At 46.3% G+C, this 20300-nt stretch overlaps 1 protein-coding gene across 1 annotated transcript; it reads left to right on the top strand.

The window, feature by feature from the left end:
- The first annotated feature begins 439 nt into the window (after window positions 1-439).
- LOC123083315 (bisdemethoxycurcumin synthase) lies at window positions 440-2102 on the top strand. The gene is made up of 2 exons (XM_044505384.1): window positions 440-611; window positions 700-2102. The coding sequence occupies exon 2, from the start codon at window positions 710-712 to the stop codon at window positions 1895-1897; it is 1188 nt and encodes a 395-aa protein (XP_044361319.1). The 5' UTR covers window positions 440-611; window positions 700-709; the 3' UTR covers window positions 1898-2102.
- Window positions 2103-20300: the final 18198 nt, after the last annotated feature.

Raw genomic sequence — 20300 nt, 5'->3', positions numbered from 1 at the left:
CTCCGAAATTGAACAGACGCGAACACCGGGGTCATGACGCAGGCGGTGTCCTCGGCCGGCGAGCCGCTTCAACACTAGCGCCAGTGACAGATCACGTCTGCTCTGCTGGGCCGGCATCAATCCAGAGCGGCCACTCTAGAGCGGCATGAATACCCGGAGGTGGCGTCGAGCGGGAAAGCGCAGGGGCGAGGAAGAGGGTTTTGAGTGGGTTAGGTTTGTCGGAAACGAGCGTGGCAGTGGTTCGGACGTCCGTAAAGGCCCCCGTTTTGATTACGTTTTGCGGGACGTCCGTGAGGGGCTCACCTCACCTCTAGCCTTCAATTATTTGCCTAGGCGATATTTGCACGTGACGTGACGAGAGAAGCCGGATGTGCCCTGCTCCCGCACGTCCTTAAATACTTGCCACCTCCTCTGTGGATCCTCCATCTCCCAACGCACCGATCAGACTCTCGCCCCGTTTCCTTTGTTCTTCGCTACACCATATTGCACTAGGTAGCTCGCTCAATACATACTACAGTACTACTGTAGTATCCCTCTTCTCTACTTTATCCAATTTATGGTCGTACGTTAGTTCTCTCGGGTTCAGTTATGGAGTAGGATAGGAGTAGAAGGTAGGGGTTAATTTAGTTAAATCCTTGACTATAAGCTGATGAAAGAACCCGGCTTTAACATTCCTCCTCTCTTTAATATTGCATGCAGGAAGACGACTATGGCAGGCAGCAGCAGCATCCCAGCCACCACCGTCCGTGAGATCCGTGTTGTGCAGCGCGCGGACGGGGCCGCGGCGGTACTGGCCATCGGCACGGCGAACCCGCACCACTGCGTGCCCCAGGGCGACTACCCCGACTACTACTTCCGCGTCACCAACAGCGACCACCTCACCGACCTCAAGCCCACCTTCGCCAAGCTATGCGGGATGACGGGCATCGGCAGGCGTTTCTTCCACCACACCGACGAAATGCTCGCCACGCACCCGAACTTGTCCCTCGACGCCCGGCTGGACGTCGTGGCTACCGCTGCGCCGGAACTCGCCGCGTCGGCTGCCGCGAAGGCCATAGCCGAATGGGGCCGTCCGGTGGGCGACATCACCCATCTCGTCGTCAGCACCAACGCGGGATCGCACGCCCCGGGCACCGATGTCCGCTTGGTCTCCCTCCTCGGCCTCCGCCATGATGTCCTGCGCACCGTGCTCCAGCTCAACGGCTGCGCTTCCGGGTGCGCCGCCCTGCGCTTAGCCAAGGACCTCGCCGAGAACAACCGCGGTGCGCGCGTCCTCGTGGCCTGCGTCGAGCTCACTATCACCGCCTTCCGCGGGCCCGACAAGGCGGACTCCTTCGACGCCCTCATCCCCCAAGGGCTCTTCGGTGACGGTGCAGGCGCCGTCATCGTGGGTGCTGAACCCTACGTCCACGAGCGCCCGCTGTTTGAGATGGTGTCAGCTTCCCAGTACGTGATACCAGACACCGAGCACATGCTCACCATGCAGCTCGGCAGCGGTGGCATCGGCGGGACCATTGCCACCGGACTGCCAAGACTGGCGGCGGGCATCGTTGAGCAGTGCCTGCTAGATGCATTTGGCGACCGCCTAGCCGGCAGCGGAGGTGTCGTCGAATGGAACAACCTCTTCTGGGCCGTGCATCCCGGCAGCAGTGTGATGTTGGACCACATCGTCAGGGCACTCCGGCTTGCTCCGGGGAAGCTGGCGGCGAGCAGAACCGTGGTGAGAGAGTATGGGAACATGCTGGGCGCCACGGTGATCTTCGTGCTCGATGAGGTCAGGCGCCAAAGAGAAGATCCTCAAGGAGAGGGAGCTGGCCATGATGAAGGCTGGGGGGTGATGATGGGATTTGGACCGGGGTTCACTGTGGAGGCGATGCTGCTGCACGCCGCTACCTAGGTAATTAGAAAGAACAAATAAAAAACACATGGCATATATATTCAATAAAGTGCATGAAATGCAACCTTTTATATTTCCATATCCACATATCACCTATATATACGTAAGTGTAAGAAATGTGAACATGTGGTGTGAGAGTGGTTAAGTCCTGTAAGAGTGATCTACAATATATGGTTATAAATAAAATTTTAGCTACTTGCAAGTTGCTTCAGTTGTAAATTTGGATCGGTCAATTTCTTGGCCGTTCATTTTTGCTCTCGAATTCGTGCTATGGTTTTTTTTTCTGGACTGCCGTGGTCTTATTTTTCTTTTTTTTAACTGGCCTCATATTTTGATCAGTCGCTTTGCTTCTGGGACGAAGCCCATTAATTGTGCGATCAAGCCCTCCTATCTCTTCCTTTGTTTCTTATGTCTTTTCTGATTTTATGTGTTTTCGTCTTTGTTCTTTGTACTCTCTCCGTCCGGAAATACTTGTGATCAAAATGAATAAAAAGAGATGTATCTAGAACTAAAATACGTCTAGATACATCCCTTTTTATCCATTTTGATGACAAGTATTTCCGGATAGAGGGAGTATTTCTTTGTTAGTTGGTATTTCTTTTTCTTTTTTTGATATTTCTGGAATCTTGGCTGCCATTATGGACATCTAGTTGCTGAGATGCATCGTCTCATGGGTGAAAGGGAATTTATTCCGTCGAAGATTAATCGAGTTCAGAATAGGGTTGCAGATCGGCTGGCGTATTATAGCCGTACGGAGAATACAACTGCTGTATGACTAGGTAGGAGTCCACCGTGTGTGGAGGAACTTGTGCCACTTGATTGTATCCCTATCACACTGGAATAAAAATCCTTTTACCCTCGCAAAAAAAACAAACTAATAGGCTACAGTGACAGTGATTTGACTGGGGATATCAATGATAGAAAGAGCACAACCGGAGTAGTTTTCTTCATATGTCCCAATATAGTGAGTTAGATTTCTCACAAGCAAAAGGTAGTAGCAGAGTCTTCATATGAAGCAGAATACCATGCTTCTGCTACTGCAGCTTGTCAAGGCATTCAGCTGAGCAGATTGCCATCTCAGTTGAAATTTGAAGAACCAGAACAATTTATGCTCATGTTGGATAATAAATCGGCAATGGCACTCAGCAGAAACCCGTCCACCACGACAGGAGCAAGCATATCAATATAAAATATCATTTCATCAGAGATTACGTGGAGGAGAAGATGTCAGGACAGTGGGTCAGCTGGCAGACATACTAAGTGTCAGCATGTGGTGTGCTTGACACATGTTCAGACGCCGCACTGTAGAGCATGTCCATGTACTGCTGCATCGACAGCAGGGTTGTAAAAGGGTGAGGTGCATCGTGCAGCAAACCAACCCCAACTATTCACTCTGAAAGAATAGAAAGAAAAGGAAGGCTCCCAAAAAGGAGGCTGGACCCAAATCCTCCGTCTCTGCTCTGATTTTTACCTCAGGTTTTCTTCTCCGGCGAGTTCAGAATCCACCGTACTAAGCTAGTTCGAGCGTGAGATTAGAGGAGATGCATGAAGTGCTAAGTAAATAGGCAATTTTTCGACTAATTTAATTCATAGATAAATCACTAGCTTAGCATTGACTGAATTGACGACATACAGACTCTGATCTAAACACGCACGTACTAAGCAAACAGTAGACAAATCTACAGATACGGCTAGTAACGCTAATACGAAAATAAACAGGAGCGGGATAAACGTGTTATACCCTCCAGTAGGCCAGGCAGAAGCCGCGGTAGCGGTGACAGCAGTAGCGGCATCCTCGGCGGCCTTCTTCTCGGCCTTGGTCTTCTCGACGGCGGCACATTCGGCGTCGGTGGACATGATGATGACGAAGACGACGCGGACGTAGAGGAAGTAGTGGATCGAAGGCGAGCAGTCGCCGCTCCCCAAAAACCTATTCGCCTCGCTCCCATACAGAAACAGGAGAGACGGGGTTTCGGAGACCTGCTCTCCCATCGATCGTGTACGCGACGGACGGGATGGAGTCACCGGTGGCAGCGGCAGTAGAGGAACGACGGTGGGCGGTTCGCGTGGAGCAGATGTGATTTGATCGTGGAGGCTAGGATTAGGAGATATCGCACACTTATATAGGCGCAGCCGCGTGGAGAGACATGGGCTTGACCCACATCCGAGTCTGTGACAGCCCATGATCCGACGTCTCAGATCGTGGCCCAGCTATCAGCAACTCTCCATTAGTGACTGGCAAAAATAAGTGCGTAGGTGTGAGCTCAGCTCGACTCATTCCCGCAACCCCCGTCGCGTCGTGACGAGGCGTGGCATGGCGAGGTGGGCGACGGAGGAGGAGTGCGCGAGGGCCTCTTCTCTTCTCAAACTCCAATAGCATTTAGAAGAGAAACCCTTATAAGAAGGTCCAACTCCTCTTCCACTTTCGGGGTGGGACTAAACTTCGCACTACACCTAGTGCCAATAAACCCACATGGGCCCTTAGAGATTTTCAGAAATTGCTTTATGGGCCTAAATCCCATCCCAAATTTCAGCAATCCCCCACCAGATCTCGAGGGCCCATTGTGTCCTCTGTTCCATTTGTTGTTTCAATATACTAGTGTTTCAGTGAAGACCTGTTAAGGTTGAGCTTCACCTAGAGCAAGTAGCTATACTCCTTCACAACTGAACAATGGACTTTTTCTTGAATTGTCAGTTTGGTTTAAAGAAGCTTCACCACATGTCTTACTAGTACTAGGCTGTCGAAGGCTGACCCCTCGGATGGAGCATATAAGTCACACTCCTCGCCTATTCATGAGCTTACTGGAGATCACCCCAATCTCATAGACTGTGACCAGCAGTCGGGCTCACATAGGTGAGTTCCTCCAAAGATCACTCTATAGGATAGGATCTTGCTTACATAAGCTTTGAAACACATTAAGACAGTAGTCATCGTACCATACAGTATCGAGAGTGGGTTACTGTAGTTACTCTCCTCAGTTCACCACTGGCTTGTTTTCCCAGGTCCTACTTCATGGGATCTCTGATCACATAGGTTGGTTACCACCATGGCAACTCATGTGGGTCTCATACCCATCTCCCTCGATGCACTATCTATCACAACACGTGGTAGCCCTTTTGTAAAGGGATTTGCCAGATTCTTAGCCGTATGCACTACAAAAAAAATACAGTTCCGTGATGATACGTGTTTGTCATAGTAGGTCGCGTTTTTTGTCATGCATGTACATCCATGACAAATTTATGACAGAATCAAGATAGTCATACCTGTGCTGTCGTAGAAGTGTTCCATGACATTACCAAAATTATCATCACGGAAGTGTCCACTTCCATGACGATAAATCGCGCGTCACAGAACTGCTTTCGTCAAGGGTGACCGACACGTGGCATCCACCGTAACGGAACGCCGTTAAGCTATCGGGTCGGGTTTTGGATCCGATAACCCGTTAACAGCCCCGACCAATGGGGATTTTCCACGTGTAAAATCATCATTGGCTGGAGGAAACACGTGGCGGCTCACCATTGGGACAGATGTCATCCGCTCATTGGACCGAAGGCGCATATGATACGGCGACACGTGGCACGACCCAACAAAGGCCCATTCCTGTGAAAAGGCCGACCCGTTTGACTTGGTCAAAAGGTGGCGGGCCGGCCCACGGAAAGCCTGTTAACGGCCTGTTCGCATATAGCCCATTTACAGCCCGCTAACCCAGGGCCCATTACGCCCTATCCGAATTAGGCCCAGTAGCGTCATCTGGGCCGTCCAATATGATTCAGCCCGTTTTAACTTCCGACCCATGTGTGGCCCATGACTTCTTTCGGCCCATATGAGGACCTTTGTAACTCTTGGCCCATTAACGGCCCGTGGTGAAACTGGCCCGTAATGAACAGTGTATCACTTTATACCCATTAACGGCCCGTTATTCCATTGGGCCGTTTCCAGCCCAAGTTATCTTTCGGCCTTCTCAGGGCCCATTGATTCTTGGGCTCATTTGCAGCATTCGGTTACATACGGCCCGTTACTGTCATTTTCTGCTTGTGGGCCAAATTCAGCCCGTCGTTACAGTCGGCCCGTTTGCGGACCGTTAATACGTTGGGCCGTTTTCTTGTAAAAAAACCCGTTGGGCTGTTTTCATAGAGTTATCAAATACGGCCTATTAACGACCCATTATGGTCCATGAATAGTACGACCCATGATTGGTGAAATGATGATACGCCCTGTAGAAGGCCCATGGATCCTATGGCCCGTATGAGGCCCATGGATAGTACGGCCTGTAGAAGGCCCATGGACCCTACGGCCCATAGAAGGCCCATTGATCCCTAAGGCCCGTATAGAAGGCCGATGGATCCTACGGCCTGTATAGAAGGCCAATGCTCCTACGACCGAACGAAGGCCCATGGATCATACGGCCTGCAGGAGGCCCATGGTTACAACAGTCCGTGTGTTGCCAAGATTATTTTGGCCTAGTTACCAAAAATAGGCTATTGTGGCCACTAGAAAAACACAGAAAAAGAACTGTAGTGACTACAAGCAAACAACTAAACAAGACAATAAGGAAATAAATAAGCAAGCAATTAAGGCTAGCCTATTACCGCTATTACACATATTACATCCACTAGGCATCAAAGTTCGCCACCAGTGCAAATATAGGGAACAAAGCAGCATATTACATACACTTGGCCGTCAAAATTGGCCACCAGTGCAAATAAACGCGACAGCAAAACAAGAGCATAACTGAAACAACTTCAGAAGAGTTCAAGAAACGTTATCCTGGGTATCCACCATGCTGGCAATAAGCTTAGCAAGCTGATTAGCTTTGTCTTGTTTGGCGCTAAAATCCTCCAACGCTTGGTGTTGCACCAGAAAGTATGCATCTGAATGCTCCAGGGAATTCCGCAGTCCTTCCACTTCTTGTCGCAGCACAGGTGATCGATATCTTTCAGCTTGTAGTTGAGACTCAAGAAACTAAACTGATTCAGACAGTTAGTTTGAATAGCTTGTGCAAGCGGTAGTGGCCAGTAACTCGAACACTAAACCAAGACAGGACTTTGGAGTTGTCTCGCTGTCTTCAAGATAGTCTTCTTTAGCTGTTTTATCAGCTTTGTTGGAGACCAACAAGGATGTGTCACTATCCTGAACCTTATCTGCATTACTTCCTTTACCATTGCTTAATAAGGCACTTTTCCCCAATATTCTGTCAGCATTCTAAAAGAAGAAACAAGCAGACACATAACAAGTTTAGCATGTACTAGTATATGAAACTCATTTCGGTGAACCAGTTCATTAGTAAGGTGGACAGGATTAAACTACCAAGTCTTTTATTGCCAAGTACTAGTACATAATAAAAGCATCAAACAAACATATATCTATGTCCTATGGTCACCGCATTGTCTTGCGAAATCAAAATAGAGACACGGTTCAAATCATATCAGTTCAAGACAAAGCAACAGTGAAAGAATACAAAGCGTGGGAAACTACATGGAACAACAAGATTTTAGATGGGTACCATGGGTCTACATGTACAACAACACTATTGGCTCTGTTGTGATGCTAGTAATGTGCATGATATGAAAGTCTACTGTATACACAATTGAAATTGAAATTGAAATCAAAAGAGCTATTGATAAGAGCAAACCTGTTAAAGAAACATGCGTGAACATACCTGTCGTGCCATTGGAGTTTTGATTGGATCCTTCAATTTAAAAATAAGTTTGTATGAGTAAATACAATGATACAAGAGCAAAGCAATCATAGTTAAAAAAAAGCGCGCCTAAGTGAGCGCTTAAGGCTGGTCATAGTGGGGAGTAACTTAGACTAGTAACATGCATATGTTACTAGTTTATGTTACTACCTCTATAGTGCATAGTATTTTAGATTAGTATCATAGGTGGTCTCATTTATTGTCATGCATGACACATAGTAGCATCACATTTATTATATTACGGTATCTACCTATGTTACTATAACAATCTATTTATTCCTTAATTGCCTGCCACATAAGCATGTTTGCGAGTCCCAAGTGCATGATACTACTTATGTTACCCCCACTATGGCTAGCCTAAGCGCGCCTAGGCTCTAGGCGTTAGCAAAACGCATTGCACATAACTACGCTTAATCTATGCATAACTGCGCATAAGCATGCGCTTTGGTCAGTAAAGTGCAAGGCGGTGGCAAAACGCACAATTAACGCCTGGCGCTTTTTTAAACTATGATAGCAATGGAATCTTAAATTAGAACAGTTGTTCTTCAGGTTTAGGCACTTGTTCTACATGAATAGAGTACAGTAAGACGCAAGAATATAATACTTAAAATAGAAAATGAGCTCATAGACCTTACCACATTCTTGGTTAGAACAATGCATTCTCAGTCATCGTCCAATAAATGTGTCTCAGGAGAACGTAAGAGAATTTGATGAGTTTCTTTGCCGGTGAAGTACGTTTTCTTTAGGTAATTCCGATACCGCCACCAAGCATTCTTGAAGATATTAGAGGTATTAGCACAGGTTACCTCATCCTAAGTTTCCAAATCGGTCCTTCTCTATAGAAAAAATGGGAAAATTTGCTGTATTATAACCATCATGGAGGTAGGATGTATGGGACGAAGCAAAGTAATTGCCATGAATAACATTACTTACACATAACTCCTAGACAAACACCTGCAACTGTCATTTTCCTTCATCTTCAGTATAATATTTCCAAGATGGGAAGATACGCACATACGATTTAACAACATCAAATGCGATAGATGCTAAACTACGATTGGCTGGTTTTGCTTCCTCCACGGGAATAGGCGTACTAACTGGTGAAGCTGGGGTTCGTCGTGATAGTACTGGCCCTTTGGGCACTGGAGCTGCCTTACTAACTGCTCTTGTTTGGGAGCTCTGTGGTGGAGATGGTGCTGTGTCAACAGGAACTGGGTTACTATCGGCTGGGGTTGGGGTTAGATTGGGTGAAGCTGGTTCTCTGTCCATCGCAGTAGGGGTATAATCTGCGAGAGTTTGGGTTATGTGTGGTAGGGCTAGTTCTTGTGCATGTACAACCGGGGTGTTATCTCCACCAATAGGTAGCACTGTTTTATTTGAAGACCGTATTTTTATTCCGCTAGATACTGGCATCACCGCTCCAATTTAAATGGCTGATAAACAGGAAACATAGTTGAATGTACAGACATTGTATGAGAGATAGATGCAATAGATAGTGTGGAAAGAAGAGGGCATGAAATAGTTGACATGTATATTGTTTAACTAAAACGGATAGCATGACATAATTTCACATATACGATGTCTATCTAAACTGGATAGCATAGCATAACATAATTCAAAGATATGATGAATAACAAAACAAAATCGCATGACATAATTCACCTACATGTTATCTAAGTAATCAGGATCGCATCATTTAATTCACATATGTGATTTATATGCTAAATAGAGGGCATTCGATATGATGTCTGAACTAAGAACATGGTGTTGAATATTGTGTATATGATGTCTAAACTATGCAATGCAAGACACCGTATGCATGATATGAGCAGTATAACCGTGCCAAGTCAGAGCATACACCTCAGTAGGGGAATAGGACTGGTCATTTGTCTCTGAATCCATCTCTGAGGAGCTATCGGGACCCAACAAGAGATCTGCTTCGACAGGTAGCACTGTCTGCTCTAAAGGCCTTGTTTTCACTCCAGATTTTTCCATCTCCCACCCAAATGGCTGATTCACAGGAAGAGTAGTTTAATGTACAAACATTGTCGACAAATGGAAATGTAATGAAGAAAAGGATGGGCAAGATATCATTCAAATATATGATACCTGGTTAAATAGGATGGCATTGCACATTTCACATATATTATGGCTGGCTAAAAGACATGAGACTGCATAATTCCCATATATGATATAGAAACTAAACATGTGGCATTATAGAACATGTCTAAACTAAGCAGATGACATATATGATGTCAAAAGTAGGCACTGCAAGGCAACATATGCATGATATGACTAACATCATCATGCCAAGGTAGAGCAAACACCTTGGGGGGTAAATAGGAGTAGTCAGCGGCGTCTGAATCCGCCTCAGAATAGATATCTTCCTCTGGATTACAATCTGGAGAGGGGTGGGGAGGGTTTGCCATTGAACCCACCATGGAGGGATGTCTGCATGACATTGTATTGCCGCGCAAAACTCTTCTCTTTTTCTCTACATGTTCAGCATGACTGTGTACAATATCTGACATGCAGGAATTTAGAGTGATGGTAACAACCAGTGGATGGATCCAAAAATAATGATAGCAGGCTGATTATTGCTTTAAATTAATAAAAAGACAGATGATGATTGCTTTACTATTTATTTCCCACCCAAGATGAACAACATAGGCATACCCTAAGTGAACCAGATATTAGACAGACATACTATTCATTGCTGCCTCAATATGTGCCCCACAACTAATTTAGAACTCAAGTTTGAACATGAATTTGGACCTGAGTTGGGAGTCCAAGAGATGAACAGGACGATAAAGTAGCAGGTAAGTTTAAGCAATGGATAACATAAGCAGAAACAAAAGAGTGCGACCTCTCTTGTGGACCCCTGTACTCCTCAGGTTCATCTACTGAGTCGATGATGGTGATGCCGTTGGGGTTCGTGCCGGTGGCAGGGAAGGAGATCTGAGGCAGTGAAAGACGGTCAGGAGTCGTGATGTCTGGTTTGGTGGATGCTTCTATCGTTGGAGCAGCTCAGGTGAGGTGGACGACGTCGCGGCAGGAGTAGGACAAACCACACAAAGTTCCCATCGACACGTACCTGTAACTGAAGTAATTCTGTAAGGCCTCATTTGGCTTGCATGATTCTTAAAACGCAGGGATAGGAAAAACACCGGAATAGGATAGGAAAATGCACATGGTAAACAGAGCATTTGTAAACACAGGATTTCTATCAACTTGGGTGTTTGGTTTACAGGAATTGGAAGAGCAGAGGAATGCAAAGAAACATGGCCAAAATAAAGTGAAACCATATGAAAGAGTGTACAGTTAGAATGTTATTCTGGCACTAATGCACTTGGTCTTGTTTTTATGCATAGGATTTTGAAAAGTAGGTCCAGGTGGATGTTTTGCTTCATTCCTTTCAATAAAATGCATGAATAATTGAATAGTAGAGTGCCATTGGAAAATTCCCTATTGCTATGTTTTTCCGTTGAACCAAAATAGCCCTAATGGATCGACGTGAATGTATAGTAGTAAGTGACGCAATAAGTGTACAACCTCTTTGCCGTAGCTGTGTCGACCTCAGCATCATTGGGTTGGTCGCTGAAGCAGTTGAGGCAGAGGTGGCTGTCGGAGGTGTGGAGGAAGATCTGAGGAATCTGTAGACGGCATCCAGGGCACTGCTCTGTTGTGATGGATCGTTCTGTCATTGGAGCAGCTCCGGTGAGCTGTAAGACGTCAAGGCTGAAGCAGCACAAGACATACATCGTCAATCTCAAGTGGGATACTAATAGCATCTCCAATAGATGATGAAGAATGGATGTAAAATTAACATCACCAAAAACCTTGTCGTGTATGTGAAACATTCAATGCTTATTTCTTGCTAAGTTTGTCATATGTGCCAATTCAATTCCCTGTTTTGATGAATATGCCTATTCCAGATAAGTAGAATGAGCTTGTTAAAATAATAATAAGTAGAATGATAAATACTGGTGTGTCTTTAGTTTTTATATTGAAAGTATCAGTGTAATATTTCTTCTATCAGTGACATACTTTTTGTTCTCTTTTGAATGTCCAGATGTTTTGCAAAAGGAAGAAGCAGTACTTGAAGAAGCAGATTACAATGTTTTCTTGTCGTGAAGCACTAGATAGGCTTGCTCTATTTATTCTTCCTGTTCTAGAGTATTCCAGCACCTGAATGCTTGACTACAACAAGTTGTAGGTTGCTTGAGTCTGTACATATGTGATGAAAATTTGTAGAATGTGTGTTCTGAGATATTTTCGTAATATTCAGCTAATTTGTGGTAACTTGATTCATATTGTTATTCAAACTGGTTTGAAATTTTTCTTTAAATGGTCTGGAGTTGGACCTTAAAGAGGCTAAGGATCAATTATATTGGACAAATATTTTGGGTAAAAAAGTAAAACGAAAATAAATGAATGTGGAAAGGCCAAGGCCCAGGAAAGAAAAACCTGGAAAACATTGGGCTGGACTCATTTGAAAAAAAAGATAAAAAGGCTAAAATGTGGGCTTGGCCCATGTAGTCAACCAAATTAATAGGAAAAATATATATTAAAAAGGCCGAATTGTTGGGCTAGGCCCATGTAGAAAACTGAATTGGACCGGGCTGAATCTTGTGCCACATCAGCTTGCCACGCTGGATGCCTACGTGGCCTGGGGAGGTTGCTAGTGACCAAAACACCACAGTAGGCATATTTTGGTCGTAAACGTCTACGACCTTCTCACAGAGAAGGTCGCTATAGTCAGTTTACGACCGCCAGCTTTTGACCTTCTGTTTTTGGTCACAAAAAGATCGCAAATGAAAAACCATGACCTTTCAGTGACCAATAGTGATGGTCACAAGTTGACATATTTCTTGTAGTGTATTAAGGAGGTTGTTTCTTTGCACAAAATTAGGGGTAGTTTCTCCTCTTCTGTAACAAGCGAAGAAGTGAACTTTCAAAAGTACTATTAAAGAACGTAGAAGAAATTTCAAGAAGCCGGTATCGGTGTATTAAGGGTGCATTTGACTATATAGATATGTAAGTATAGACGGATAAACAGAAAATACTGTTGATAAATTAATAGCCTATCTGTAAAATAGATGCTTTATGTCTGCTGTGCATATGGTTTCTGCCAATTACCTTGTCATAAATAAAAATTAGTATGCATTTCTGCCAACTACCTTGTGGCAAATTATAATTATCTATCAGTACACTGTGATAAATCATATACAACACTGCATGGTTATTTATTATTAAAAATGGCATTATTTTCTTAAGTAATGAATTAATACTCCCTCCATCTCATAATATAAGATGTTATGACGACCGATCTACTCACATATTGTTTGTAATAACATCTAATATTATGTGGCAGAGGGAGTATTAATTGAAATTCTATTATCTACTACTCCCTTCATTCCTAAATATAAGTCTTTTTAGAGATTATAATATGCACTACGCACGGAGCAAAATGAGTGAATATACACTCTAAAACGTCTATATGCATCCGTGTGTAGTCCGTATAGAATTCTCTAAAAAAACTTATATTTAGGAATGGAGGGAGTACAACAATGCAAAAAAAAAAACATGCTTCTGCCAACTAACTTGTGAGAAATCGACACTCGGAAGGTGGCAAATATAACACTTATTAGAACTGATACTATGTAGTATTACCTTATCTATACCTTCATGATTTGATACTATAATTTATTTCCTCATCTGGAACTAAAAGTTCCACATTACCACTACACAATCATTAACAACATCTTACCTCGTGTGAGGTAATAGCAATATTAGCGTAGTTATTTATGGAGTAGTACGAAATGATATCTTGAGGTGCTCGATTTGGGCCAGAAGCATACAAAGTCAAGTTTTTCTTTTTGAACAAAGTACTAGGGGTGAGAGAAACTGAAGGAACGTCAGGCTCCACCGATTTATATTCATTCATTGCGGAGAGAATGCCTATGGGATGGCGCCACACACGTGGTTGGGCTCTCTCCACTTGACCGACAACGTCTAAGAACATCTTTAACAGGCGCCCAAAAGCTGCTCCGTGCATAAAAAACCATTCTTTTATGACGCCGGAAACGTTCCAACAGATGTTGTAAAATAGTACATGTGTAAAAGAATTTTATGCACGTGCTTAAAAGCGCTATCGCACGCTACAAATATTGAACGCCGTATAACGCGCTTCATAATTTGCACTGCGTATTTTTTGGACGCGGATTTTTGAGCATATGTGGAAAACCTATGCTGGCCGCGGCGTGCTAAAAGTAATATAGTGGGGCTGTAAAACTATTTTAGCGCTTCACCTCTGTTGGGATGCTCTAATGCGTGAACGTGTGACCAGCATTGACTAGCTATGTACACACTACGTCGGCTCACATATGCATACATATTCACATCCGAGCAAGTACGTAGGCAGCTCACTGTAGTACCACAATAGATATCTTAAGGTGACACTGGATTGGTTGTTGAATCTTGCAATAAGTAAGGACAAATTTGTAATACGATTCCAGTACGCGATTACACATGTGTCAGATTGACTAGGCGAGGGCCGCTGGATTGACAGATCGTGGTACGTGGAGGGCACAGCTTGGTTGTTTGTTCGTCCGTCGATCTGCATATGCACGTACAATACGGTCGCTATCCTGTCCTATGCAAATATCACAAGTCTTTCGTTACTACTCCCTTCGTCCCATAATATAAATGCATTTTTAACACTTCTGTAGTATTAAAAACGCTAACATTCTTATATTATGAACTAAGGAAGTAGTAGATATGTACTCCCTCCGTCCCAAAATTCTTGTCTTTGATTTGTCTAAATACGGATGTATCAAATCACGTTTTAGTATTAGATACATATGTATCTAGACAAATCTAAGACTGGATACATACATTTATTTCTTTTTCACGTCAGACTGGATACATACATTTATTGGACCTACACAATCATTAAAGGACAACATGTTCCCCAAGGAATAGTGGCCTATTGAAAGGACATTCAGTTTGGCAGAATTATGTAGCTTCTCTTTTCAGGCAATCTCGCAAAACGTTTATTCAACTACCACAATGTTTACCCGGACGAAATGAATACCACCGGACTGGCCTAACCAAACATGTTGGCAAACTCCAAAAGTCAAATTATGTTTCGAAATTGTGAGACTCGACATTTGAGCTCCTGAGAGCAACAGCAACGCAGGTACCCATTTCGTCTGCCGCCGTTCGTTTGGGTCGGCGCGGACAAAAGAGCTGACCCAACGCGCCGACCCATTCCCATAGCGCGTCCGTGCGGACCTATTTGCGGCTGTAGTGCGTCGGCGCAGACGCGAAGCTGACTCGCCGCGCGTCCTCTCGGTGTCCGCCGCGTCCCCACCTGGCGGCCACCCAACTACCATGGTTAGCTTTATTAATGACGACCGCTCATCACGCGCCCAGGCATCAGCGATGGTGGTCGGTCTTTTTTAATCCAAGCATGCGGTGGGGGCCATTCTCATCCGCTTCCAGATGCCCCGTCCCATCTCGCCACCCCTGTCCTCCCCCGCCGGCGACAAAGCCTAGCAAAATCCTAGCCACCACAATGGGCCTCATCTCAGGAAAGGGAAAGGGCAAGGGCCCTGCCGTCCGTCCGCCGTCGTCTTCCCGACGGCCAAGGTAGCGCATCACCATCCCAGTGCACCAGGCGAAGTGGCACTGGGGGCACCGCGTCCCCCTCCCCTACCCTGACGTCACGCAGCCGCACGACTGGCACTTGGATCCGGAGAGGATCCAAGTGTCGGCGGCACCGTGGTCGGCGTGGGCTCATGCGCAAGAGGTGCGGTGCCGGAGGCAGCTGCTGACGCCGGAGCAACGTTGCGACCTGGTATATGCATTCGACTTGCCCGCATGGGAGCGGTGGTTCCCTTCGAGCACGAGCAAGCCAGGAGTCGCGGCGTCCACGACGTCTGACATGGCTCCCTGCCGCCGGCCCTCGTCTTGCTCGACGAGGACCATGAGGAGGAGGCCGCCTACCAGGCGGCGCTGGCCGCTGTCCTCCGTGAAAGTGAGGAGGAGCGGCGCAAGGACGAGGAGGAGGACGAGGCGTACCAGGCGCGCATGGTGGAGGCCATGGCGCTCTCCGCGGCCGGCGACTTCATCATGCCGCCCCTCGTGCCGCCGTCCCTCATCAAGGCCGAGCTGGAGACCGAGCCGACCCCGTCGAGCGCTACTCCTGGACCAGGCACGTGCGTGAGTGTGCCAGCACGCCACCGGTCTAGTATCGGGCGACAGCGGTGCAGGAGAAGGCCTACCTCGAGCAGTGGCGGCAGCAACGGCTGGCCGAGGAGTGCCGCGAGGGCGACTACCTCGAGATGCTCAAGCGCGACGTAGAGGAGGAACAACGTGAGGTGAAGGACGAGGCGCGCCTTCCCGGTGTTGGGCCAGCCCAGTCGGCGGCCGCTGCTGTACAACCAGCGGCGGACGATGTCGCTCAAGCCTGGTGAATGGCGTTCCCTTCGTCTGGCCCTGCGCCGAGCTCATCGACCTCACTGGCCCCGACGACGACGACGAGGACGCCTAGGGTAGTGCACCACCTCGTAGTTTTAAGTGGACTCTTGGACTCTCGTCGGTCCTTGTGGCCGCATTAATGTTTAATTAATGTTTTTACTTTACCCAATATGCTTGTGTTATGTTTTTTTCGCGCGACCTGAAAAATGGGTCGGGCCAGCGTTGGGCGCATGTGCCGACCCAAACGCGAAAGCGGACATGGGTGTCCGCCGGGCCGACCCAAACGGATAAAAAGCAGACAAAAACGCCATCTGTTTGGATCGGCGCGTTGGAGTTGCTCTAAATTAGTGAACTATATTACATGATATAAATGTTGATAAGTGTAGTTTGATCTCCTGGATGATTGCTCCATATGCAGCACCACTTCGTTGTGAACTTCTTTTACCACCCCTTGCAATCCGATGACACATGAATCCGATGCCACATGAATACGGTTCTGGTTCAGATCCTCGGCTAGAGCTAGCCTCTTTCTGATAGCTAGGGCTTCTAAAGTAGCTGGGTCACCAAAGTTGGTGAAAATAAAAGCCGAATCTCCCATAAATCTTCCCACATGATCCTTGCAAATGGCATCGACCGCTCCGTTCTGCCCCTTCCGGCCAACTGTTGCATCAATGTTTAGCTTTGCGTGATGTTCAGGAGGTGCCAGTCATCCAGTCGGACAGGTAGTTGCACTCCCATGTGACACGATGAAGTCATGTATAGCATGTGGGGTCTTATAAATACATCAATGTATTCCTACGGGCACCCCAGATCGCCCACATGGTTACTACAACTTGGTAAAATCTTCCGATGACTACGCTCCCTGCACAGCGAAGATCCAGCCCTTCGCGTTCTCCTCCTGGTGTATACTCAACTGATCTAGGAAAGCTTCGGACCACAATGCACATGTACTCCGCGACACTGATCTAGGATAGCTTTCGTATTCCATGTATCATATATGCCGCACAAGTTACAGGCTCAGGTCGTGCCCATGTGAAGACGATGGAGAACCTCTCCTGATGGGATTGAATGCCTAGCCAACCGCGAAATAAATACCCTGAGCTTCGACGAAGCCTGAAGTTTTCCAGATTGACTTCTATTCCTCACGTTCTTCCTAAAGTTTTGACGATCCCTCGTGGCCTTCTAGCCAGCTCTCTCTGTTTTGCTTAGTCCGGACCAACATGTAGTATGTTGATCCCATAGTAAAGTTGCCTCGAGGTTCTTCACTCCATGCCCAGAAATCCTCGATCCTCCTAGTACACAATGAGATCTTAAGTATTGCCTCAGCATCAAACAGCGTAAAAATTGAACTAAAGTTATTCCAACGCACTAGTCTGCTCAATAAGCTCGGAGACTTTTTGTGGGGAAGCTTGAATTAGAGAAGTGATAGGTCGTTTGTAACTCTCCCTTGGTATCCAATTATGGGCCCAAATGTTATGCACCAGTCCCGCCGTCCCGCATGTCTTCACCTATTGTTCAACCACCAGCCGGACCGACCGGGTGCCGCTGTCGCTGGTGACACTGTTGGCACCTCTCTTCCCAACTTTTTTTCCAGTTACTGTTCATACAAAGCAAACGCTCCCGGGAGCGAAAATGCCTCCACCATCAAAGACATGGTATATAGTTCCTTCTTATTCGTTTCCGTTTTTATTGATTGATGCTTGCATTTCCATTGCATATGAATGTACATTGTTGCCATCATTTTCATTAGTAATATAAGATGCTTTTCATTTTCATTGCATACGAATGTCCATTTGCACAAGTCTTTCTTTACAACTCCCTCCATCCTATAATATTAGATGTTATGACAATCAATGTACTCACAATTTTTAACACATATGTACCCACATATTGGTTGTAATCACATTTTATACTTTGCGACAGAGGGATTAATAATTAAAAATTCTATTTCCTGCTACAATAATGCAAAAAAATATGCTTCTGCCAACTAATTAACTTGTGAGAAATTAAAACTGGGAAGGAGGCAAATATAACATTTACTAGAACTGATACTATGTATTACCTTATTTATACTTTTATGATTTGATACCACTATAATTTAGTACTTCCTTGTTTGCAGAACTAAAAGTTCCACTTTTTTTTTGCGGAAGAAAGTTCCACATTTCCAATACATAATCATTAACAACATCTTACCTCGCGGGAGGTAATAGCAACATTAGCCTAGTCATTATGGTGTAGTACGTATTGAAAATCTTGAGGTGCTTGATTTTCGACACAAGCGTACAAAGTCGCGTTTTTCTTTTTAACAAAAATAGGGTGAGAGAAACTGAAGAATACATCGGGACACACCGATTTATATTCATGGGGTAGAGATTACCTATGAGGCGACTTGAACGACAGCGTCTAACATGTGAAACCAGACCGCACGTTCAACGCGCGACTGTGAGAGGATCTTCCGACAGTCACATGTAGCACTGCTGGTCTTTATCATCGTTCGTAACCAGGTACGCCCGTGTGAATTTGTTACCGAACACTACAGATTTGTGAAGCTTGACAATTCTCGTACGTTGGGTTCTATTGGCACTTGTAGATGCAAGTACACATGCATGTCATGCTGGCTTTGTTGCGTCGTGTGCGTACCTACATAACGCCTACCAGCATTGACTAGCTGCGTACACACTCCCTTGACTAGCCCTGTAGAAGGCACCCGGCAAATAAGAGCCACGTGGCACGGCCGTTTGCAGCTGGCGGCCCTGTGACGGTGCGTAACTTTTGACGAGACCCCCGACAAAAGGATCTCGACAAAAAGAAGCCGCTGGCAGTTGCTCCACCCCATTTGCCGAGCTTGATAGTTGGCAAAAACGGTAAATGCAACCTTAGTAATTCTACCTTTTTTTTAAGGTTATCCATGTTTTTCCATGGATGCTCTTTTCTCTTATGCATTTTCAAGCTTATTAGGGCAGAAAATCAAGATCTAACCAGCGACCATGAAAGATCTAGCTTTCGGGTGGGGTGAGTCTGGTTTGTGAAGGGGGTGCGAGGCCCACTCCTCCGTTGGCCTCAAAACTTTTTCTATGATCGTGAGGTTCCGTTCGAAGGCACGTGCCAGTTTTTCTAGGATCGTGAGGTTCCGTTCAAAGGCACGTGCCAGGTCCTGGGACTTTTCGAGGGCCGCCGGCCATATTCCATACATTTCCAGCATTTCCAGGGGTTCACGCGGGAAATTGATGAGCGGGGTTGCGACCATGGGAAATCATGGACGGAAAGGGCCGGGAGTCCCCGCAGACAGTTTTCTGTCCATGCCCAGGCGCTACGCACAGAACCATGAGGGTGGGCCAGGTGCGGGCGGCACGGGGCCGCCAATGCCCATCTTGTTGATGTTTAAATCCCTAAAAAATCACGGGAGCCCGGAAATTAACGGGACATCGTGTGGCGTCTTCCCATAGCCAATGGAGGCAGTGGTAAAAATCCGAGGCCGTTTCGCATACTGCCTTCCTAGAGGCTTAGTGCAAACGGGACCTTGTTCGGCGAAGGATCTAGCTTTCTAGTGGGGGTATGTCCAGTTTGTGAAGGGGGTGTGGGCCCGTTCCTTCGCCCGTTCCTTCATTGGCCTCGAAACTTTTTATGTGCTCACGAGGTTCTGTTCGAAGGCACGTGCCAGGTCCTTGCATTTTTCGGGCGGCGGCAGCCATATCCCATGAATTTCCTGCATTTACATGGGTTCACGCAGGAAATTCAAGAGCGGGGCAGCGGCCACATGAAAATCATGGACCGAAATGGCTGGGAATCCCTGCCCGTGGTCTTTTGTCAATGCCCAGGCCCTGTGCGCACAGCCGGGAGGGTGGGCCTCACGCACGGGCAGGGGGTGTCAGTGCCCGTCTTGCTGTCATCTAAATCCCCGGAAAATCACGGGAGCCCGGAAATTGATGGGACCTCGCGCGGCGTCTTCACACGACCCGTGGAGGCAATGATAAAAATTCGAGGCCGTTTTGCATACGCCTAACGCAGGCTTAGTGCAAACAGGATTTTGTCCGGCTAAAGATCTAGCTCTCGATTTGAAAGAATATGTGTGCTCTTCATCAACGTAGACATTTATCTACAGTAGATCTTGAATAACTGATTGGTATTGTGAAATGACGTAGGAGGACCGTTCCTTTGACAAAGTAGCTACATTGACGACTAGTCCGACGAAAGAAAAATACCCCCGCGTCGCCCTCCTC

This window comes from Triticum aestivum, chromosome 4A (genome assembly GCF_018294505.1).
Source record: "Triticum aestivum cultivar Chinese Spring chromosome 4A, IWGSC CS RefSeq v2.1, whole genome shotgun sequence".
NCBI classification, from domain to species: domain Eukaryota; kingdom Viridiplantae; phylum Streptophyta; class Magnoliopsida; order Poales; family Poaceae; genus Triticum; species Triticum aestivum.
The sequence above is the reverse complement of the archived record's forward strand: the minus strand, read 5'-3'. Positions and strand labels throughout refer to the sequence as shown.

Bases quoted from the DNA above. Each gene is read 5' to 3' on its own strand.
- LOC123083315 (XM_044505384.1), top strand. From the start codon at position 710: ATGGCAGGCAGCAGCAGCATCCCAGCCACCACCGTCCGTGAGATCCGT.